At 49.9% G+C, this 24,073-nt stretch overlaps 1 protein-coding gene across 3 annotated transcripts; it reads left to right on the top strand.

Moving 5' to 3' along the window:
* The first annotated feature begins 5,102 nt into the window (after positions 1-5,102).
* On the top strand, positions 5,103-23,824 carry AMER1 (APC membrane recruitment protein 1). Of its 3 annotated transcripts, none has more exons than XM_081041857.1 (2): positions 5,103-5,164; positions 15,608-23,824. In XM_081041857.1, the coding sequence occupies exon 2, from the start codon at positions 15,704-15,706 to the stop codon at positions 19,079-19,081; it is 3,378 nt and encodes a 1,125-aa protein (XP_080897983.1). In that variant the 5' UTR covers positions 5,103-5,164; positions 15,608-15,703; the 3' UTR covers positions 19,082-23,824. The 3 variants fall into 3 exon arrangements, with proteins under 3 accessions (XP_080897983.1, XP_080897982.1, XP_080897981.1); XM_081041856.1 differs by lacking the exon at positions 5,103-5,164 and adding an exon at positions 5,738-5,873; XM_081041855.1 differs by lacking the exon at positions 5,103-5,164 and adding an exon at positions 5,750-6,031.
* Positions 23,825-24,073: the final 249 nt, after the last annotated feature.

The raw sequence follows: 24,073 nt of genomic DNA, 5'->3' as shown, positions 1-24,073 counted from the left end.
GGTTGCATACATTCTCTCTTTCCTCAAAGACAGTTCTCTTAACACCCTACTGCCGTCTCATGTATACCCTCACCCCTGCTCCAACTGGCCTTGCCCACATCACTAGTGACTTCCCAGATCCACATCCATGGCATTTTTTCTATCTTGCTGGAATTCTGGGCAGCATCTTTCACATACACTCTTGGTAATACCATCTTTCACAAAACCCTGTGTCTTCCATAGCTTCTGGGAGAGTCAGCTCTCCTGGCTGTGATCTCACCTTGCCAATCCCTCCCTCTCAGGGCTTTTGTGGGCTCCTGTTCCTTACTCCTTTCTTTTTCTCACACCTGTCATCTAAGGTGTTATCACCGAGTCTGACCAGTTCTATTTGCCAAATACATTCAGAATTCAATTGCTTCTTACCACCTCCACTGTCTCCACCCTGATCTGCGCCACCCTCATCTCTCACCTGGATCACTATAGGAGTCTCCTTCTAGGTCTCACTGCTTCCTCTCTTAGTGCTACAGCTAGCTCCTCATGCCATTCCTCAGCTCAAAATCCTACAAAGTCTAAAGTCTTTAAAATGACTCACAAAGCCATACACCATCTGCCTCCCATGTCTTCTCTGACTCCCTCACCTACCACTTTCCCCCACACTCATTCTGCTCCAGCTGCACTGGCTGCCAGGTTGTTCCTCTAACATTGCAGCATGTTCTCACCTTTGTACTTGCTGTTCCTTCTGCTTGGAATGCTCTTTCTCCAGATAGTCTCTTGGTTTACTCCCTTAGTTCCCGTGGATCTTTGCTTCACTGTCACCTTTTGGTAATGGCTACCCCAATTGCCCTGCTTAAAATAGCACACTCCCACCAATACCATGTTTCCCTGAAAGTAAGACCTAGCCGACAATCAGCTCTAATGTATCTTTTGGAGCAAAAATTAACATAAGACCCGGACTTATTTTAATATAATATAGGACCGGGTATAATATAATATAATATAATATAATATAATATAATATAATATAATATAATATTACACCGGTCTTACATTAATTTTTGCTCCAAAAGACACATTAGAGCTGATGGTCTGGCTAGGTCTTATTTTCCTGGAAACACAGTACTCCCTGTACCCCTTCCCTGTTCTATTTTTCTCTATGCCATTTATTGCCATTTGACATAGTATATATTTTACTTATGTATTTTATTCATTGTCTGTCAGCCCTCATGAAGTTTTCGTTATCATGATGGGAAATAGATAATTAAGATGGCAATAAAATAAATAAATAAATAACAATAAAAATAATAAGCCAGGAGGTGAAAAATGTTATCGGTAAGAAAAAAGGCCAATTAAGGAATTGTAGAGTAAAGCGGATAGGAACAGAATTGATATTTTATATTTCAAGTGTCCAGGGAATGTCTCACTAAAATAAGGTGACATTTGAGTAGACATCTGAAGGAAATGGAAATAAGGCAGACACAATCTCAGTATCAGAGGACAAACATTGTAGGCAAAAAGAACAACAGTGCAAAGGCCCAGAGGTGGGATTTCAGACAAGTCAAACTCAGAATGTTCTAAACAGAATCATTACATTTTCCTAATCCTGTTCCTATATTCCTTAGTTCAGTGGATTGCCACCCTCTCCAGTTCCTTGCCCCAGTTGGAAACTGCAGGGCATTTGTCTCATAGGTTGTATGCCTCCTTTACCACACTGGCTGCTCTGAGGCCAGAAGCTCTCTATTTCACCATTATGTGTGCGACACCAAACACGACCTGGCACAGAGTTGGTACTAGAGATAGAAAGTGGCAACATCACACCTTGGATGCTGGCAACTAAGCTTGATATTAGACCTGAAGATGCCTCGTTTGACTATGTTCAACAAACATATACTTAGCACTAAGTTTGTGCTAAACTCTCTGTTGAGTGCTAAGGATACAAAGATGAACAAAGAGACCCTCTTTCCTGGGAAACTCAGTCTGGCTCTGCACAATCAAAAAAAAAAATCTATGTATATGGAATCACAAGCTCATGTATGTTTATATCAAAAAGTGATTTCAAAGTCATATTATGGATTCTATAACTTTGAACATCTGTACATTGGATCACATGAGGACCAACAACAATAACAGCAGCAGCAGCAGCAGCAGCAGCTAACATTTATTGAGAACTTTGAGTGTATTAGGCTCTGTGCTAAGCACTCACATAGAATACTCATTTAATTCTCACCACAACTCTGAGACATGGATACTATTATTATTCCCATTTCTCAGAAGAGAAAACTGTTACTCAGAGAGGTAAAATAACTTGCCCAGGTCACACCACTCCTAAGTGGTGGGGCCAGCATCCCAGCCTAGGCAGTTTGCTAGCAGAGCCACTACAGTATACCCCTTGCTTGCTTGGGAAGAACATCTTAGCTAGCTGAGCCTCACTTTAGCCGAACAGTTGTGATCTTTCATACTTTGGTCCTATCTTTCTATCCATTTCTTCCTCTCCACCTATACAAATACTCAGCCCTAGGGGTCCAGAATCCTAGCTCTTGCCCAATCTGCCATACCCTCTCACACTGATTGGGTTTGGATTGAGCAGGAATCCTTCCCCTACTTCTCTGACTTGACATAATCAGCAAGGCCATCCTCCAGGGAACTTTTCTCTGATGCCCCTCCCAACACTGGGGAGAAGGAATCTCTTCATCCACAATGCTCCAGATCACCTTTACCAGCTCCTCTCACAATTCCATCATCAGAGACCTCTTCTCCCAGAACATTACCACTGTACCCCCCTCTTCCCAATGCCTATCTGGAGGCCAGGCCCATGGAACATTTGGTGAAGAAAGAAATGCGCATTGTACTCATGCGGACCAGTCTGTCTATGTGAGTTTGTGGAGTTACTTCCACACAGCTTGCACATCTGTTCTCATGGGCTTTTCACTGCAGCCACAAGATACTGGGCAGCAGAGAGATTATCTTTTTAGGTGAAGAAATTTAAGAAAATATTCTTGCCCCCACCACCAGCCCATATAGTGACTGAACAAGTTAACCATGTGTCAGTTATCACGTGGAATAGGGGCCTGGAGGGTTCTCTTTTCAAGAAGGCATTTTGAGGTACAAGTTTGTGCCCACAATTGGTCTTTCCCTACATTGTTTCTGGGGAGGAGTGGGCCATCCAAACAAGAAGCTGTGCCACCCCTTCCATGCCCTTCCCCTTTAATGTGCACATATACAATCTCCTCCTGAGACTTGTAAATATCAGGACCAAGAAGAAAGCCACCCAGCTGGGAAACCTCTTTAGCATGTGAAAGACTACTTTCATTTTCCTGAAGCCCTAATGCTTTTGGGCCCAAACCAATGTCCAATATCTGTCAGTCCCAAAGCTGACTGGTATGGCAGAATGTTTGGCAGCTGGGCAGAGGACATGGAAGACTAGATCCTGTGCCAGGAGCAGCACAACAGTGGCCCCTCACCTGAGGTTTATTTCAAGCCTACCATTTGACTACTTTGCACAATTCCTCTCTCCCCTTCCCACAGCTGAGGCTGCCCTGGACCTGTGTTTCCCTGTGCTCCAGATTTGGAAACTGTGTTCTCTAAATTGTAATCTTTGGCCTACTTCAAAGAGTCGAGGTTCTAGGTGAAATGTGAACAGTGGCAGTCAACCAGAGGCATGAGGCAGTGGGGAAGCCTATAAAGGAGGCATTAAAAAAAAGACACCTTTAAATCAGGTCCAACTGTTGAGAATCAGGACTTTGTAAAACAGGAAAGCACAGCTCCAGGGAACTAGAATAATCCAGCCATCCAGGTGGGGAAACTGAGGCTAGAGAAGAGAAGGTACTTGCTCAACAAAGTTGCACAATGAGCCAGCCAGTGGCAGCTCCCTCCTTTCTGTCATTTACTTATTTATTTATTTATTTATTTATTATTATTATTATTATTTTTAAATATGGAACGCTTCATGAATTTGCGTGTCATCCTTGTGCAGGGGCCATGCTAATCTTCTCTGTATCGTTCCAATTTTAGTATATGTGCTGCCGAAGCGAGCACCCTGCCATTTATTTAGACCTGAGACTAGGATAGGAGGTCTCATGTTCAAATTGCCGGTTTTGTTGGAGATATATAGAATGAAATGGAAGATCATAGAACATCTCAAAATATTATAGAAAGAATTGAGTTGAACCGTCAGAGCTGGAAGAGATCAGGGAGCTTGACTAGTCTTACCCCCTCCTTGTGGAGATGGGGTGATAGACTGGCCCAGAGAGGAAAAGGGATTGGCCAAGGTCATACTTCATGTCGGAGGCAGAACCCAAGCCAGATCCCAGCCTTAGCAGCCATGTCAGTTCCTGTGCTCCACACATGCAGAGACAGCAGTCCTTCTCTTACCAGTTTAGCAGCTAGATATTTTCAAGGCAGACAGTACCCAGTACAGCAGCAGAGAACACTCCTTCTACAGTGCAAAAATGGCAGACATTGTTCTTTAATCCCACCCCCACCCGTGCTTCCCCTCCTCCCACCCCCGTCCTTCCCTCCCCCGTTTTTATACATTCACAGAGTTTTAGGGCTGGGCCTTCTGGATGTTCTTGAGCTAGTGGTAGAACTGGATTCTTTGTTGCCTCAGCTCACCTGACCCTGGCAGCCACTAATGCCACTTAATGCCCTCGGGCTAGTTAGAGACCCAAGTTCAGGCTGGCTCCCCTACCACAACCCAGACACAGCAGCTGGCAGGGTTGCCACAGGCCTCTTCTGTCCGCCCGCAGCCTTTACCTCCAGTCGGGGCTCAGACAAGCTTTTTCTCTCAATAGCTAGACTTTTCAGGGACAGGGAGCTGCAAAAAGCCTGGCTCACCATTAAAAGGCGTGTGTGTGTGGGGGGGGGGGGGTGTCTCTGCAGACCTTGGGAATCCCCTCCAGTTCTGTGAAAGGTGGGGAATTTGGGTGAGGGTCAAACTATAGAAACAGGTCTCTCAAGAGAAGAAAAGTGAAAGCAGCCCTGGACAGAGAGCCCCGGGTTTGAATTCCAAATCTGCCTACGTCGCTGGTGGCGGGCTGGATGACCTTGGGGATGCGCCTCCCTTTCTCTGGGCAGCAGCAGGCCCTTTGGTAATGGGTGGAAGTTGGCCGAGATCGTCCCTAAGGGCCCTGTTGTGCCGAAGAGGCGGACGAAACTGAGGCGCTGGCGTTGCAATCGGCTTTCCTGGCAGGTGAGTCCCTTCTCTGAGCGGCCTGGTGGCACGCGCTGCGAGGCCTTCTCTACCCCTAAGGTTGGGCTGGGCTCGGTTCCAAGGGGCTCTGCAGTCTCCCAGGCTCCCCAACATCTCCGCCCCGCCTCTCCCCGCCTGTCTCTCACTCTGGAATAAACTGCCTGGTGGAGGCCACGGCACTGCAGCGCGATTACACCGCGACTACGGAAATGCGAGCGCATGCAAAAGCGAAACCGAGCTGCAGGACTCCAGCGAGCCCTATCTGGGCGGGACTGGCCCCGCGAGCTCACGGTGTCTCCATGCAGTGACCCACCGGCTTGGGGGCTAGAGTGGGGAGTCCCTGCGAGGGGTTCTGCACCCTCCCCGCCCCCTGCCAACTCCACGCTCGGGCTTATTTGCATTTAAAGGGAACGCACAGAGGAAAGCAGTAGGCGGGGCGGGGCACGCCTTCCCACCATGGCGATTGGGCCACACGCCTGCCAATCGGACCGCGGACACCCCACCCTGTGTCTGTAGAGTTCGCGGGGAGGGGGTATGGGGGAGCTGCCCAGAGCCTGGGGAAGGGGAGCCAGTGCAGTAGGTGACTGGAGCGGCGGCGGCGGCGGCAGGAGCAGCGGTGGTGGCGCTCTCAGCCGCGGCAGCCAAAGCTCCAGCATCCGCCAGGGCTGTGGGACAGACAATAACCGGGCTGGAGACCGGACCCGGTCGGGTAAGCGTTGGGGGCAGCCAGGAGGCTCCGCCTGCCCGCCGTCCGGTGCAGACCCGCGTGCTCCGCTCTGGCCGCCTGGAGAGGGCCTCTAGGGCTGGGCCAGTCGGCGTCCGGGCCGCTCTCCGCTCCCCTTTGGAACCCGCTTTGAGGACTGTCCGGTGAGGGCCAGAGCAGAGTCCCTTGGGCGCGGGCCACGGAGGCTGTGGGGTGGGAGAAGAGGGCGGGCAGGCGGGCGGGCTAGCCTGGGCCATGCCTCCGGGTTCTTGGGGAGGCGGGGATGGGGCCCACACGTGCTGCCGCGCGGTCCCAGGAGGGGAGCAGCCAGCCAGCACCCCCAGCGGTACATTTGTAGGCCGGGATCTCTGCAGCTTTGTTGTAGCACATTAGCTGGAACAGCTGTGTTACGCGGGTGTTGCTCACCCTAGCGTCCCGGCGGCCGCCCCTCCCCTCCCCTGCAGATCTCTTGTCTCTCTCCTCTGCAGAGGAAGCCTGCGCGCTGGCCTAGGTTCGACGGACACTGACTTTGGCGTGGATTGGGGTATCTATACTGTCTGCCTCCTCGTTGAGGGAGCTCAGGGGGCCCTGTGGGCTGCCCACTTCCCTTCAGAACCTCGGCCATGTGTCCCCAACCAGCCGCGCCCCCTGCTCCTGGGCCTCCAGGCACATCTGGCGCCTGCCCCCGCGGACAGGCGGACTGGCAAGGGGACTTTCCCTAGACCTTGGATTAGAGCTGCGGCTCAAGCTAGTCTTTGGGTTAGAGCTGCAAGGCCGCTTTGTCTCCCCCCTCTCCTCCCCTCCTCTCCCTCTCAGAGGGCACTGGCCGCGTTTTTCTCAACAGCCTCCCGTTTAAAAATAGCGATAAGCACGGTGTTGGGAGGGGTTTCTGTGCAAGAGGCCGAGCAAACAATTATTGTAGTAGGGAAAGCACTGTCTGAGTGTGTGAGAGAGCTAGAGAAGCAGCCAAACCCTCTAACTTCTCTGTTACTTAAAATATCCAGCCCGCCGAGCCGCTGTCATTGTCTGCTGCAGACACCTCTGACACTGGTGACCGCCCGCCTTTGCCTAGGCTCCCCAGCCTAGAGGAGCTGTGGCCACCAGGCACGCCACAGACCAGGCGCCCAGGCAGCAGCTGGAGTGGCCCTGCAGAGCCGGCCTCCTTTTAGCCAGGCTCTTCTTGGCGTGGGCCGCGGGGTCAAGGCGAGCCTTGTCCAGCACACAAACACCTCCCTCTGCGGCTCTGCCCGCCTGCTGCATCCGCGTGGGTATGGGCAGGGTGGAGGGCACTGCGCTGTTGGAATACCCGCCCCACTGATGGGGATTCCAGCAGAGCCCCCACCCCCAGTGCGTCTCCCCTCATTCGGCCTAGCCCAGTGGACTCGAGGCCTTTCTGAGGAACAAGAGAGAGGGAGCTTGGCAGGCCCTTTTGGACCTTTGATCAACCTCTGAGGGTGGAGAATCCATTGAGAGGAGACAATGAGACCTAGTAAATCCCTCACTTGGAAGAAAGACTAGCTGGGGACCTTTGTGACACCAGTAAGTGCTGCAGCTACCATATTACACTCACCTCCTTCCACCACCAGCAGTACCAACATAAACCTCCTACTTGCAGCCTGGCGTCTCCAGCCCAGGGCTGGACCTGCCCTCTGCCCTGCCTTAAACTGACAAAGAACCACCTAACATATCTGTCCTATGTAACTTCCCTCTCTACATCCAAACCCACTCACACTACACTGTCCAAATTCTCTTTCCTCTCTGGCCCCAGCTCTGGGTCCACCTTCTCAGTGTCTTTCCTGCCTGTCTGTTGCAACCCATGATGACCTCTCGTTCCTCAGAACTCCTCTGGGTTGCCTGAATCCGGTGGGCATTTTGGGGCTTAAATTATCATAGGAGGCAAACTATAATTAAGTTTTCCTGCCTCTACTTTGTCTCCCTGACATCATGGATGTCTGGGTTCTCTTGGAACCCCTCAGAGGGGTAAATGAAACCTGGAACTTGCCGCAACCCCCTCAAAGCCTAGCAATGCGTAGCAGTTAATGAATGCTCCAGAAGGACTTGCTCTCTTTCTAGAACTTTTAAGACCTTTATCTCTCCAACTTGCACTTGTTCTGATCCATATGAAAGTGATTGGAGAAATGATACTCAAGGCTCAGGTATTTACTGAGTCTGCCTAATAAGGATGGAGGAGGGGGATGAGTTGTAACCATAAGAAAAAAATAAATAATGATGTCTCCCTTCAACAGCAAGCTCAGGATCTGGACTGCCCAGACCTCAGACTACACATACCTTTGGTTGAGCCTAGAGACAATTTGTGGAGAGAAATGGGAGATCTATATATACAAGGGGATGATCTTGGGAAGCTTCCAGAAAGTAGAAGCGTTTGGCTAGGCAAAGGGTAGTGGTATGCATAAAATTAGAAATGAGAGGGGGGTGGCTAGCAGGCAGGATGAGTGAAGTGATTGAATCTTTCTGGTTGAGATTGTATGACTCTAAGGTAGAGAGGAGATTGGTGCCCAGTGGTGGGGTTTCCAAATGCCAGGCTGTGGAATGGGGATCTGATCATTGGGGAACAGGCCATCAACGGATAGAGAACCTGGAGGTTTTGATTTTTTTGTGTGTGTGTGTATGTGCAACATGCCACAATAAAATGGAGTTTTAGAAAGGGTTTTAGAGTGGGATGTTAGAAGAGGATTAGCAGTGTGCATAAGTTAGGTGGCTAAGAGGCCACTTTGGGATCTGTGGCCCAGTTCTGGTGGGGGTAGGCTACCTCTAGAGGGGAGTTGTACTATGTCAACCTACCTTTAGCCTTGTAGAAGTTGGGGAGTGGGATTTTCCCAAGTTTACACAAGAGCATGAAGCTCCTGGACCTCAATTCAAGGCTTCTTCCTCTAAGCACACTGATCCTGATCCCCTTCCAAGCCTCAGTTTCCTTAGCTGGCCTCTCGCATAGGTTATGGTTTATATATAGGAGTGGATACATAGGAAAGTCAAGGGTCTTTACTGCTCACTTGGCCTAGCTTGTCCTCTGCAGGTTTCCCTCTGCTGCCTCATTACATGTTTCCCTGGGGTTGACTCCTCTCTTGTTCTTCATCTGAAATGGGGGTGGGGATGGGGGAGTAGGGATGGCACCTGTCTCTGATCTCACCCTGCTGTGTTAGTACTGACACAGTGGAAGCCTTACTATTCAGGCATGGGCAGCCACCTCAGATACATTCCTCTCTAAGGAGGTTTGGGAGCATGAGAGGGGAGTGGCAAGTGGGTGTTCCTAAGAGCCCCTGTTGTTCCAGGCAAGCTGAGCAGGGAACCTCAGCAACCTGAGGAGAAAGCTGGGGCACCAACAAGACTCACCAGGAAAGCCCATATTTTGGGGGAGGTGGTGTCTGGGTGACTACATCTCCCAGACTGGAGAAGCCCCTGTGTATTAGGGGCTGGGGGCTAAGGGGCAAAGAAGTGAGGCTAGGAAATCTGGAGGACACATGAAAGGAGAGCAAGTCTTGAAGGGTAGGCAAAGGGGTTTGGCCTTGATCCTATAGGCAATGCAAAATAATTTAGTAAGTGTAGGAGTGATGCACTGAAATCAGGGTTGTAAGAAAATGAATCTGGCAAGGGTGAGCAAGATGGATGAGATGGAAGACAGGAGGCGGGGGAGGTATTTCAGCCTTGCAGTAGAGAGAGACCAGAAGGAGCTCAGCTAAGAGGCTTGTGTCGTCTTTAGAGGACATGGGATGGCAGCTGAGGAGCTGGAGTGGAGAAGGTGGCTGCAAGAGGCTCTGTCACAAGGGTTCTTTATTGAACATCTGCTCGGTACCTAGTGAGCAAATTACCCTTTACATTTATCATCTCTAATCCTTACCATGATCGTGCATGGTAGGTAACATTTTCTTCATTTTGTAGATAAGGCATTTGAGTCTCAGAGAGGTTAGGCCACTTTCTCAAGCCCCACAGCCTGTAAGGGTTAAAGTCAGCATTTTAGTTCGAGGCTGACAAACTCCAGTTGAATTAGAATTCAGGTGAACCAATGTTGTTTGAGCTCCTGTTCTGTGCTAGATGCAGTAACTAAGATGAAGGAGGGTCCATTCCAAAGGGATGAAGGGCAGACTGAGGCTTGCCAGAATGAATTACCCAAGGCTGAGTATGTTAACAATTCAGTTGATAGGCTAATGGTTGGGGAGTAAGAGCAGGGGTGAGAGGTACCAATGGGGGTCTGTGTTGCATCTAGAGTTGGTGGGATGCCCTTTTGAGAGGAGGTGCCCCTCAACAGAAAGGCTGAAAATTAGGGGAGGGGTGGTTGCAGGTGTAGTTTTGGTTGGGGCTCTGCCAGCAGCCTCTACAACTCCACCAAAGGGTACCAAGCCAGGCAGCCCTTCCTTCAGGCCTTGAACAAAATGGTTTTAAGAATGGATCTTGGCTGTGGGCTTTAGAAATGAGTGATTCAAGTTCCAGATCATCTCATAGGTCATTTTCTTTAAATAGTGGCTCATATTTTGCATCTTTGTCCCTGTTGGCAGGTTTCTGTTTGAACCATTTTTTTTTTGGCCCCTCAAACTTATCTCCCAAGGAAATGGACAGTAAAGGAACATGTTCCACAGTTCGGGAAGGTTGGCAGGGGCTGTTCTTTATGACAGCAGCCACAGGCTGGTCAGCAGGCCTTCTGGAATGTGCTAGGACATTGTGGGTCCAAAACAGTGGCAGCCAGTGAGGACTAGAAATGCTATTGGGAAGGCTCAGCTGGGCTGGGACAGAGGTGAGATGGGAGGGGGAGATGATGGCTCTGGTGTGAGTGGAACCTGCACAATTCTTGAGCTCAGGCTTCCTCCTTTGATTGGGGGCCAGCACAGTGCAGCAGAATGGCACACAACTGGGACTCAAGAGGCCGGTAGACTGGTGTGGCTCTGTCACTTTCCCACTGTGTGACTTTAGGCAAATCTTTTTCCTAAGCCTAGGCAGTTTCCTTTTCTGTGACAAGGTGTTACCATCCTGTACCAGGCCTGATTAATGGATTTCTGGGAAGGGCAAATGGTGAATGAGGGAGTGGGGAGCGCTTTATAAACTGATAAGTACTCTGAGTTGGGTGAAGAATGTCTGTTGATTTGCTTTTCCTTTGGTATTGGTGCTTTTAGCTGAGTTTTAATTGTTAATCTTTCTGGCCTGGGCTAGAGAATCTGGCTAGTTGAAGTTCCCAGGTAATCCAGAGCCAGTAGTTGATTGGAGGCAACATTTTGGGTCCCTGAATATCAAAGTTTGGCTACAAAGCAACTAAGGCCTCCTGTGAGATAACTACACAGTCACCCTCATTTACCATTTGGGGAAACTGAGTCCAAGGAGGTTTGGTGACTTATCCATAGAGCTCTTGGGAGTACCCTATTCAACCCTGACCTAGGTAGTTTTGCTGTTAGAAATTATCCAACTATAGTTTGAATAAACTATTTTAAAAATTGGTTGTTATGTTTTTGAACCTCTGCTGTGTAACACATTGTAGTTGGTACTTTATGTACATTGGTTTTGTTCTTTACAATCGCTTCAAGAGGTAGGCATCCCTATAGCCCCATTTTCCAGTTGAGGAAACTGAAAGAACTTCCTGATTTCCCCCCAGGTGGGCAGAGCTGATTACAGTGCAGAACTGGCTGACTCCCTGGGTTGGGGTGGGGGGTTGTTCCCTATCCTCACCTTTCTTTCCTTAGATGCCCCCCACCATACACAATGGCAGGATGGGCCCAGAGTGGGCTTACCTGCAGGAAAACTTGGAGTTCTGAGAAACTGTGACTTGTTGAGGCCATTCCTCTGGAGCTACTGCATAAATCCACACACTTCTTTCCTGAACTCAGCCTTTTCTAAGTTGGCTGATCTGACCCCAGGAAGGTGGCCAGAACAGGCAAGGCTCAGGCTGTAGCTGCTTTCTCTTCACAAAGAAGGGTCCCTGAGGAAGATTTGTGGCTGGTCTCCTGCCAGTTTTTTGAGAGGAGGTGGGAAGGAAGAAGCTCTGCCCTAATAGTCAGCCTTCCACTGGTCCCAGGACAGACTGAGGCTGGCCCTGGGAGCAGGGATGGCCCCGGCCCATACCATGCCATCATAGCAGCAGCTGCAGTAAGCAGTCCCTGCCAGGGACCACTGAGTAGCCTCAGAGGGTTCCCTTGCCCACCAGGCCACCTGAAAATTAGCCACATAGGTTGAGAAACCTAAGGGTTGCAGGGCCTGCATTTGTCAGGACCACTTTTTTGGCAGGAACCATGGTAGCAGCCATTCCCAGCCTGGGGGAGCTGCAAAGTCTATCTCTTGCTCTCCCCTTTCCCTTCTGACCTACCTCACTCTCCTGGCTGGTAAACTCTGTGTCACCAAGTAAAGGCAGCACAGCCCATAAGGGAAGGATAGCAATGGGACCTAGTGGAGTAGTGAGGAATGTGGAGAAGGGACCTGGGCCGGAGGTGACTAGGTGGAACTGCGTTAGGGGGCTATCAGCTATGGGTCATCATTGCCACCTACTGTCCTACTGTCTTGGGGAAAAGTAGACAGAGACACTGTGAGTGGCTATGGGGGGATGGGGTACCTGGCCTTGGGAGGGAATAGCAGGGAGGTAGGAGATAGCACAGTTTCAAGGCTGGTTCTTGCCAGCAAAGATGACCCTGGGCCTAGTTACGAGGAAAGCCTGAAGTGTGGGGGAGAATCTCAGTCTCAGGACACAATCCTGCCTACCTCACTCACTCCCACCACACCTGCAGAGGGCTTTAAAAACTGCCCTTAAGAGAGGACTTTGTATACATCCACACACAGGTCTTTAAAATCCCCTCAAACCTGTCTCCTCCTCAATGTGAGCCAAGGCAGCTGGTCCCCACAATAAATGGCTCTCCTAAATGAGCGGTGTTTTACACATGGTCTGCTACTTCCTAACTGGGATGTTACCTGGAAGGTAGTAATGATAACAGTAATAATAATGCCAATCTTTCTCATTTGCACTGCACTTTATGGTTTACAGTGTGTTTTTGGTGTCCATTATCCCATCTCATCCTCAGTCTACTGCACTGGACTGGGGAAATGGGGGGATAGATAGAGATAGAAGAGCTCTTTTGATCTCCATTTCATAAGTGCCTTTCAGAGGGGTGCCTTGGCCTGTTCAGGGTCCCCTGGCATGGCCTGGACCCTAGTCCTGTGACCCATGGCTTCTTTCACAACACACTGCAGATGCCTGTGGCAGGGAAGGGGACAACATAGAGAGCAGTGGGCTGGCCTCTACCCTAATGAAACATAGGAGTAAGGGCAATAGAAGGCCCAAAGGGACTGCCCCCAAGCCCTGAACCCAGCAGGACAATGAAGCCTTCGATTCATGAGGATATCCAGGCTCATAAGATTTTTCACTTGTGCCTTTATTTTCCTTGATTCCAATCCATACCTAGTAGTTTCGCCCATCCCTTCCCCTAAATCACTGTCGTTTCTACTCACTCCTGTCTGACAAGACTCAGATTGAATGCGTCCTCCTCAAGGTAGCTTTTCTGAGCCTAGGGGGTGTCTTTCTGCCTTTCAAATTTATCCAGGGATATGATAACAAGGTATGAAGAATAATAACCCTCCAGCCAGCTTAAACAATAATGGGGCTCTTCTTTAAGGCCTGCATCATGTTGTGCTTTCAGATTGTTACACATGGGACTCTCTCTGTTAGCCTACAAGCTCCTCAAAAGCAAGGGTTAGGGATTCCCCTTTTTGGCCTGCCTTGCAGCACTGAGCTCAATGTCTGTCACTTACCAAATGTTATAGAGGTTTGTTTCATGAATTCCACAGAGGGGAATACAGTTTCACAAACAACTCCACTACTGCTACCTCCCCCATGCCTAACTCCATAATGACATCACTGTCAGTAATTTCAGGGCTGAGGTTAAAAACATGTGTGCTTTGGAAAGTGGGGCATTCAAATACAGGATAGGCCCCCCCCTTCCCATGAGACCCTGGGGCAAAGGACTCTAAGTGGTTGTATGATTGTATGTATATTTGCGGGGAGGGGGATGGTCCTGTCTATTGTGGGGCTATTAGTTACAGGGCTGAGCTGAAACAATGTCATGTAAAACTGTGTCACATGGGGGAGGAAAAAAAACCTAACCTGAGCAAATGGCAGTACCGATTTCTTCAGAGAGGGGAGTAGATGAGTTTTTGTCTCTTTTATTTTCTGGATAACTAGCCATTATCTTGCTCCAAGTTTAATATTCATTTCTGCAGAGTGCTCCTGATGGAAACCTGGATTACACTGGTGATTCAAATATCAAGCCAAGCAAGGCTCAAGGCACAAAATTAATGTTTGCAAGACAGGATCAGGGTCTCCAGGAAGGTTTCTCTAATGAGGTCAGAGGCTAGAGTGTAGCTGGCAGCCTCTCACCAGCCCCAGTGCTGGCCAAAAGTCTCTGACTGGAGGTGAATGTGTAAGTCTTATTACCTTGACAACCAATCATAGGGCTAATGTTCTGGTCAGCTGCTCCCGGGACAAGAGCGGTGCTTACCTTTCTGGCTCCCTGCAGCTGTTCTGCCTCCCTTCCGTATCCTAGCTGCCTTTCTGCTGATGGCTACTCTACAGAGAAGGGACACAGTGGTGAGGGACTTTTCAGGGAGGAGTCATTGAGTTTTAGCAGGCTGGTCACCCATCCAGCTGTCGACCAGCTGTAGTCACTGGAATTAATACATTGGACCTGGGGCGGGGGTGGAGGGAGCATGTGCTGTAGGTAGGGATGGGTGGTAGCTAGGCCTTCTTTTTATTCCATCTCTGTGGCGTTTGGGTATTTGGAGGATTGTGAGCCTAGACCAGAAGGGTGTGCCTTGCACCAGGTATTTATTTAAATAGATGCTGAGAGCCTAACTCCCAGGCCAGGAACATGAATCATGTGGAGTTATGCCTTCAAGGATTTCCCTTGCTAAATGGGAGCCAAAGTAATGAGGGAAGTGGAGAAGAAACAGTCTGCCGCATGGTTCTAAAGTGGAATTTGGGGGTTCCAGTTGTCAAGGGCCACATTAAAATCTCTTTCCTGCAGGACAATCAGTAGAGAATCTGACCTAGACTTACCCCTAGGTATTGCTAGGCCTCTTGGACTGAGCGTAGTGAAGCCCCGAGAGTGCCTTGCTCCTACGCCTGGATTGCAGCTCTGGGATGTGGGTCTGCAGGCAGGTCCTCAGCATGGTCCTGCAGGCAGTTTAGGGAGCCTGTGGGAAGGAAGTGAAACTTCAGGTCTATTTCTCTTCCCAGCCCCAGGCAAAATGTTAGTGAGAGCTCAGGTTAATGTGAAATCGAGGCCTGGATCCCACAGAGCTCAGTGAGGACTTAATGGGCTCTTTTGCCAGATGCTTTTCAAAAATTCTGTGTCATCAGAGCCAACCTCCATTCCTGTCTTTCCTGCCTCTCCCTCCCCTCCTCTCTTTGATAATCTCTCCAGCAGCCAATAGGACCACTGGACCTTTCTCACATCTGCAGTTCCCCCTGCCCAGGGCTCCCCTGAGATTAAGGTAACGTGAAGGGAGTGGACCCAGCAAGGGGGAAGGGATGGTGGCTGCCTGTTGCTCAGTGTAGAGTCTTGCTGCCTTGGGACCTAGAGGAGGCTGGCCCAGCAAGCCAAACATATGGAGTGCATTAAGGTTTCCCCTACATTTTCTTTTTCTTTCTGGTTCCACTCAAGCCTGAAACCACAGACACCTGTGAAAAAAAATCCTGCCTGGATGCTTGCTCACCAGTACTATCTCTCTGTCTTTATCTCTCTCATCTCTTCCAGACCCAACTGTGATGCTTCCTGACTGATGATGTAACAGTGCAAGGAAGCCAGAAGGCTACATTTTTAGCTGAACATACCTGAGTTGTTCCCATCACCATGGAGACCCAAAAGGATGAAGTTGTTCAGGCTAAGGGAGCAGCAGCTTCTCTAGAAACCCAGGACCAAGGGGCAGAGAAAGGAGGCAAACACAAGGCAGCTGAGACAACAGAAGGACCAGCATCAGAGCCACCCTCATCTGGCCCAGGTAGGCTGAAGAAAACTGCCATGAAACTCTTTGGTGGCAAGAAGGGCATCTGTACTCTGCCTAGTTTCTTTGGAGGAGGACGGAGCAAAGGTTCTGGGAAAGGCAGTGCCAAGAAGGGTCTTAGCAAGAGCAAGACCCATGATGGCCTGAGTGAAGCAGTCTGTAACCATGAAGACATTGTTGGTGAAGGAACTGGCCTCTCCCTACCTTTGTCTGAGTCACCCTGCCAACTTCCCAGTTCCCAGAGTGCCCATGGGGCTTTGGAGACAGGCTCCAGACGCAAGATGTCTGTGGCTGGAGCCACAGAGAAAGCTGGGACTGAGAAGGCTCCCTCTGTGACCAAGCCAAAGAAAGGCCTGAAAGGTTTTTTCAGCAGTATCCGCCGTCACCGGAAGAGTAAGATCTCTGGGGCTGAGCAAAGTGAACCAGGGGACAAGGGGCCCGAAGGGGCCCGAGCAAGGCCTCATGAGCATATGAGCTCAGCTCTTCTGTCCCATGCTGAGGAAACCCTCCAAGCTCCAAGAAAGGAAAATGCCAATCCCCAAGATGCCCCTGGGTCAAAAGTTTCTTCAGCATCAGAGACTTCTCCAGCAGCCATGGAGAAGACAGCTTGTAAAGATCCAGAAAAACCCACGGAGGTGTGTGCCTCAGCACTCCTGCAACCTAAGCCTGTCCCTGAAGCCAATGGTCTAGAGGAACCCCACAGCCCAGAAACAGGGGAGAAGGTGGTGGTAGGAGAGATAAATCCACCCAATGGCCCTGTGGGGGACCAGCTGAGCCTCCTGTTTGGAGATGTCACATCTCTGAAAAGTTTTGACTCACTGACAGGTTGTGGTGACATCATAGCAGAGCAGGACATGGACAGTATGACAGACAGCATGGCCTCTGGAGGCCAAAGGGCCAATCGCGATGGGACCAAGCGGAGTTCCTGCTTGGTTACCTACCAAGGAGGTGGGGAGGAAATGGCCTTGCCAGATGAGGATGACGAGGAAGAAGAGGAGGAAGAGGAGGTGGAATTAGAAGAGGAAGGAAAGGAAGTCAAGGCCGAAGAAGATGATGACTTAGAATATCTATGGGCAAGTGCTCAGATGTACCCAAGACACAATCTGAATCTGGGTTACCATCCAACTGCCTCCCCAGGCCACCACAGCTACATGCTCTTTGACCCAGTTCAGCCTTATCCTGGCCTAGCTCCTGGGGACCTTTTGACTCCTCAGAGTGACCAGCAAGAGTCTGCTCCCAATAGTGACGAGGGTTATTATGACTCCACCACACCTGGATTTGAAGATGATTCAGGTGAGACCCTGGGGCTTGTCCGCAGGGATTGCCTGCCCCGAGACAGCTATAGTGGAGATGCCCTCTATGAATTCTATGAGCCAGACGACAGTCTTGAGAACTCCCCACCTGGGGATGACTGCCTTTATGACCTCCACGGTCACAGCTCTGAGATATTTGACCCCTTCTTGAACTTTGAGCCCTTTTCTTCCTCTCGGCCACCTGGGGCAATGGAGACTGAAGAAGAACGGTTAGTGACCATCCAGAAGCAATTGTTGTATTGGGAGCTTCGGCGGGAGCAGCTTGAGGCCCGAGAGGCCCGGGAGGCACGTGCCCGAGAGGCTCACACCAGGGAGGCCCATGCCCGAGAAGGCCGTACCCAGGAAGCTCATGTCAGAGAGGCCCGAATACAAGAGTCCTGTACCAGAGAGACCTGTGCTAGGGAGGCTCAGGCCCGAGAGGCTTGTGCTCGAGAGGCCCAAGTCCGAGAGGTCCAGGCACGGCAAGAGAAGCCTATCATGGAGTATCAGATGAGGCCCTTAGGCCCATCAGTCATGGGCCTGGTGGTAGGGGCATCAGGGGCTGCTCAGACTTCCCACCGGGGAACCACGTCAGCTTTCCCTGCCACTTCGAGCAGCGAACCAGACTGGAGGGACTTCCGTCCTCTGGAGAAACGTTTTGAGGGAACCTGCTCCAAGAAGGATCAAAGTACCTGCCTGATGCAGCTCTTCCAGAGTGATGCTATGTTTGAACCAGACATGCAAGAGGCAAATTTTGGAGGATCTCCCAGGAGGGCCTACCCTACTTATTCACCCCCTGAGGAGCCAGAGGAAGAGGAGGTTGAGAAGGAAGGGAATGCCACTGTGAGTTTCTCGCAAGCCCTTGTGGAGTTCACCAGCAATGGGAACCTCTTCTCCAGCATGTCCTGCAGCTCTGACTCTGACTCATCCTTTACTCAAAACCTCCCACAGCTGCCTCCCATGGTGACCTTTGACATCGCTGATGTGGAAAGGGATGGAGAAGGCAAATGTGAAGAGAATCCTGAATTCCACAATGACGAGGACCTTGCAGCCTCCTTGGAAGCTTTTGAGCTGGGCTACTACCAGAAACACACCTTCAACAACTATCGCAGCCGATTCTACCAAGGTCTGCCCTGGGGTGTGAGCAGTCTCCCTCGTTACTTAGGACTGCCTGGCATGTACCCTCGACCTCCACCTGCCGCCATGGCCCTCAACAGGAGAAGCCGCTCCCTTGACACTGCAGAGACCCTGGAGCTGGAGCTCTCCAATTCCCACCTGGCCCAGGGCTACGTGGAGTCCGATGAGCTTCAGGCTCAGCAAGAAGATTCAGATGAAGAAGAAGAAGAGGAAGAATGGGACCGAGACAGTCCCTTGTCCCTCTATACTGAACCTCCAGGGGCCTATGACTGGCCTGCCTGGGCTCCCTGTCCTCTCCCAGTGGGGCCAGGCCCTGCCTGGATAAATACCGGCCAGTTGGATGGGCCTTCCAGCCAGTCTCCATATGGGCAGGCAGCCTGTTGTATACCTCCTGTGGCTATGTCAGTATTGCTGTCAGTACCAGGGCCAGAGCCAAGGGCACCTGGGGAATCTGGGCCTCAACTAGCTCGGCCTTCACATCTACCCCTGCCCATGGGCCCTTGTTATAACCTCCAGCCACATGCCTCCCAGAGTGTGAGGGCCAGGCCTCGAGATGTGCTGCTGCCTGTTGATGAGCCCAGTTGCTCCTCCAGTTCTGGAGGTTTCAGCCCCAGCCCTCTGCCCCAGGCCAAGCCTGTGGGCATCACCCATGGCATCCCTCAGCTGCCCAGGGTCCGGCCTCAGCCCATTCACTATGGGGCTTCCAGCCTTGACCTGTCAAAGGAGAGGGCTGAGCAAGGTGCCTCTCTCCCCACCAGCTACTCCTCCACTGCCATGAATGGAAACCTAGCTGAGTAATCATCATTCATTCTGGAGTGGGGGCATGGGGCCTGAGCATGTGAATGGGGATCCGGGGTTGGGCAGAGGGGTTGGGGGTGGGGTTGCTGTTTAACTTGAAAATCCTTTTGGCCAAGGAAAGCTCCTGTGAGTTTTCGCCTTTGTTTTCCCACTTCCCTCTTCTGCCATCTGTAGCCACATTCAGCTCAAGTACATCTACCCCGGGAGGCTGCTGCTGCTGCTGTTGCTGCTGCTGTGCTCCGGTTGTTGCTTTGGGGTTTCTTCTTGTGACCCATGCAGGGTTTGGGATGCTGTAATTTTGTGCCTATTCCAGTTGCCGAGTTAGTGATTATATATATATGAGTATAGCATGCATCCTTGACACAGGCTGAACCCTTAGCACCGTCTGCCATCTCCCCCCACCCAGTGAATGATGAACCACTGATCAACAGCCAGGTCTGCACTGCCTCCCATGTGTGGACAGGGGGCTTGTTTGCTGTTAGCAATGTGAAATTATGGTACAGATCCTCCCCACACCTACTCCCTTCTGTCTTGGCATGGCTGCCACCATTAAATCAGATTACTATAATCTATTTGCCCCAGCTAGCTGTCCTTAGAGAGGATCAAGTAGCATGTGTCTCACTGACTATTGCTGTGGACTTTGGCATCATAACCAGATGAGGACCTTTTAATCTGGCCTGCCATAGTTTGGGTTGAAGACAAAAATGCTAATCCCCTTAATGGAGTGATCAAATTCATCTAGTTGCAAACAGAAGACAAAATAGGGTTCTATCATAGACACTGCTGTAAGTCTTGAACTCTGGAATGATAGGATTTTTTTCCTTCTTCCTCTCTTAAGCTTGTGACTTCCTGAGTTGCAGATGCTTTTACATTTTAGTTCTTTTTTCCTCCAAAGGAAATTTTCATAATCTCATCACAAAGAATACATTCTTTTAATTGAGATACAAGAAGAGAAGTGGCCTAAATTAGGCTTGGCTATAGGGGTTGGGGTTTTTGTAGGTTGCAGAGAAAGGATAGAAAAGGGAGATCCATTTGCCCCAGCCAGCAGGACAAGATTTCAGACTTTGCAGAACTCAAGGCAACCCAGCTTCTTAGAGGGGAAAATTGCTTCCTCCCAAAAAACAAAAAGTTTCGAATGCCTTGCCCACCCTTTAATTTGGATGCTGTAAAGAGGCTTCAGACTAACACTCCCAAGAGACAGGATACCAAAGACATTTAGGCTGCTCTTCTGGACTCTAAACAACTTTCATTTTCTAATTAGCTAAGTCCTTAGCATCATCAAAGGACTGGGCTTCTTGAGAGGAAATACTGTGACCTGCCCTCACTCTGCCAAGCTTCAGGACTGATTTGCATGGCAGTTACAGCCCTTTATGGAATGAATGGCACCCTCCCTTATCTTGCATCCACACAGTTTTCATGTTAAACTAGCTTGGAAATAAATACTGGTGGGAAAAAGTTGCTGTAAGGAAGACGTTGCAACAGGCTAATCTTACCAATCTCAACATTATTAATCGCCAATACTAGAGGGTTCCTTTTAAAGTTCTTTATTGGAAATAGCATATGGAACATATTTTGCCTGAAAGGGTTGATCCAAATTATGATCCTTGCCCACACTGTCCCTGTTCTTGCCCCTACCCCCACCCATCTCCTTGCCTGTTAAGGGAAGAGGTCAACATGGCTCTCGCCATTCCTGAGATATAGCAGTTTGGCTTGGGAATAGCTGCTGTTGCTTGCCCATCCTTCCAACTCACAAAGATGACTATGTGGTCAAACTGCCCCTTGGCCAGGGGACATGTTTGCACTGGTCTTTGTCACCATTTCTCAGATTGGGATTGGCCCAGTACCCCTCCATTCAAAATCAGGCTTAGCTGGTAGAAGCGGCACCCGTGGAAGCACCACACAAGTTTGCATGGCACAAATACCACTGCTCAAGGGACCCAGACCAGCTTTCCAGGCTGACTTTGTCTGCGTAATGAAGAAATGCGTCAGTTATGGAGCTGGAGAACGAAATAGGATAAAAGGCCCTCCTCACACCAAGCACATTATTCCAGGAGAGAAGTACCCACATTCCAATCTTCTGTCCTCTCACCAAAGCTGCCCTGGGAAGGTAGGGCTAAAATTGGCCTGGCTGTTTGGCAGGAAATAAACACTCACCAAATGCCTTTACAACAGAGGAAAACCTACCACTTGCCTCTCTTGTCTCCGCTTGTCCTTTAGGGCAGCTCAAGCTTCTGTCTTGATGTGGACTGTGGCAGCCACAGCAGGTAGTAAAGCCATCACCAGCCTCCAGAGCCCACTGGGCCACCAGCCTATCTGGGAAGAGAAAAAGTAGGTGGTTAGCATTTGGCTAACGGCTGAGAGCTGCCCTCAGTGACAAGAGGGCAGCACGAGGTGCTGTCTCTGAAGGGAGCAGTCATAGCTCGGACATACTTCGCTGGGCTTTGGAAGGTTGCATACCACAGAGTAGGGCCTAGGACTGAGCAGCAGCTTCTGGTTTGGACAACATTACTGCCTGCAAGTCCTTTCCCTTCACTGTCCTGGCCAGCCCAGGGACAGGATCCTCACGACCAGAAGCGGGGCAGTCAGGATGCATGACTACAGAAGCAGACTCCTCTAGAGTCTCCAGATCTAAGCAGTTCATGGCTAAATCCCAGCTTCAGCCTAGAAGAGAAAGGAAGACCAGCCTGGGGACACGTGATGGCAGTGCAGGGTGACACTGGGAGAGCCAGCCAAGCTCCCGACCTCTCCCCAAATGTAGACCCGTACTTGCTTGGCTGGCAACAAATATGCCCGGACTACTAAAGGTGTCAATGTCAAGTCCACACCTAGGCTGTGACTAGATGAACACCATGTCTGCATTGCAAGGTCTTGGAATAATGCTTTTGGATGTTACCTCATGGGGGGATATGACTTGAAAGGAGGTGGCTGTCCTTATCTATCTACCCCATAGGCTTATCTAGTGCCAGACAGCTGTGATCCTGAGAATTCCTAGATGAGACTGGTCGTTGGGGGACCAGAGATTGTGAATAGAAAAGGCCACCTAGGAGGCTTCTCCCAGGACCGCCAGTTTCTCGGTGCTTTAGCGCCTTCAAGGAAGCCCTGCCTTGGGGCCCATTAAGGCCCTCCGTATCCGGCTGGACTCAGCTTGAGTACCAGTTCATGAGCCTCCTGGGCCAAAGGCTTCAGTCAACACTAGTCTCCCTCCCTCCTCTGTACCAAGGAGGGAAGTAGCTTCTCACACCCAGGGTGCATTCCCTTTATCCTGCTGCCAGCAACTTTCCCACCCTTGCCAGTGCCACCACCCTACCTGCCCTCGGCCCCCAGGCCCTATTACTAGAGGGGAGGCATGGGGGTTTTAGCAGGGAGACTTCAAGTTTACCCATGTGTATGTTGCATCCAAGTTGTTTTTAATATATATATATATATCAAAAGTCAATTATCTATTTTTGTATTGTTTGCATTTTATATTCATGGAAAACGATGTTTATCAATTGTTCTTTTCTGATATATTTTATTTTTAAGCGGTGCTGTTTACAGTTTTAAACAAAACAAAGATGACACAAAAATTGCTGCTGCTTGTGCAGAGGACTGGCATCTCAACTTCCCAGGGCCCTCACTCTTTCCCCTCTCCCCACCCCTGATGTATCGCACTGTCCATCCCCTCCTTCCATGATAGGGACAGCAGAAGATGCCCAGGTACTAAATCAAATACCAGGTGACTCAGGCATGTGGAACCTGGTAGACAGCGTGTCGTTTTATGGCTTTATTTTTTATTTTTCCTTTTGGACCCTGTCCCTTCCCTCTTTGTAGACTTTCTGGAAGTACTCACGTTTCTGTCTCTCTCTCTTTTTTAACTCTTTATGTTTTGTGCTTTCATTTTGAAACCAGAGTGCCCATGTTGTGCTATTTGTCATGTTGAGTTTCTCCAAAGGAGCGTTTTGGGGACAGGGACATTCTCCACCCAGTGGGAAGGGTAGAGGGTTTCAACCATGCCCTGTCTCCCCAAGAAGTTGGGAGAGACAGATGACAGTCATGCTTGAACCATCAAGAATTAGCCATCTCGTTGAGGAAACCCTTACATGGGACTCGCCAAGAACTCAGTTGATTTGGAAATTCACCCAGAAGAGACATTGGGGAACTCCTTGAACCCTTTTGCTGTGTTGGGAGAAATCTCTCCCCCTACCACTGTTCCCCCTCCCTGCCCTGCTCCAGCTCACACATGGATGGTACTTTGGGGAATAGTGACTGTCAGGGTGATGGCTTACTGGCCTAATCCTCATATTTCATCCTATAGAAATATTCTCCAAAGAAGAAAATCCACATGGCATGTATATGTATAAGGGTTGGACTTACTGAGAGGTGGGGCTTTAATTATTCTTGTTATTATTGGTGCTTATTTTCCCTGCTGTGTATGGGGGTGGGGTGGGGGAAAGAAACCAGGAATGTGTATTTAGGTCATGTTAAATAAAATGGCTGGGGGATAGAAGGAAGAAATTACAAACTGCAGTACATCCCCACCCCAAGTGTAAGAGTTCTTTCTCTCCCAGTGCAGAAAGGGGAGCAAGGCCCCTGGATGTACCCTAGCTTCCTCTTCCCTATCTCTGAGACATCACAAATTTCCTGGATTGTGACCTCTTCAATCCTTGTTCTCACATCTGGATATCTTGATGCACTGCCTGTTTGTAACAACATATATTTCTTTGCTGAATGCTAATAAACTGGGTTCAAGATGGACCCCCCCCAGTCACTAAAGTGCATTCTTGTGGTTTGTTCCACAGCAGCATGCCTGTGACCCATAGTTTCTGGGTTTGTCCTTGGAAGGAAATGGCAAAAGCAAGAAGATAGAAGGGACACCCAGAAGGGGAAACAAGCCATAGCTGAAATGAAATGTAAAGGAAACTTCAGTTCTTTATCCGAGCCATGCCCTGCATCTCAGTATGATACTGTGTTGGTAAACTCCCCATCACACCTTCCACTCCCTAAAACCTGACA

The sequence above is a fragment of the Rhinolophus hipposideros genome, assembly GCF_964194185.1.
Source record: "Rhinolophus hipposideros genome assembly, chromosome: X".
Lineage (NCBI taxonomy): Eukaryota > Metazoa > Chordata > Mammalia > Chiroptera > Rhinolophidae > Rhinolophus > Rhinolophus hipposideros.
The sequence above is the reverse complement of the archived record's forward strand: the minus strand, read 5'-3'. Positions and strand labels throughout refer to the sequence as shown.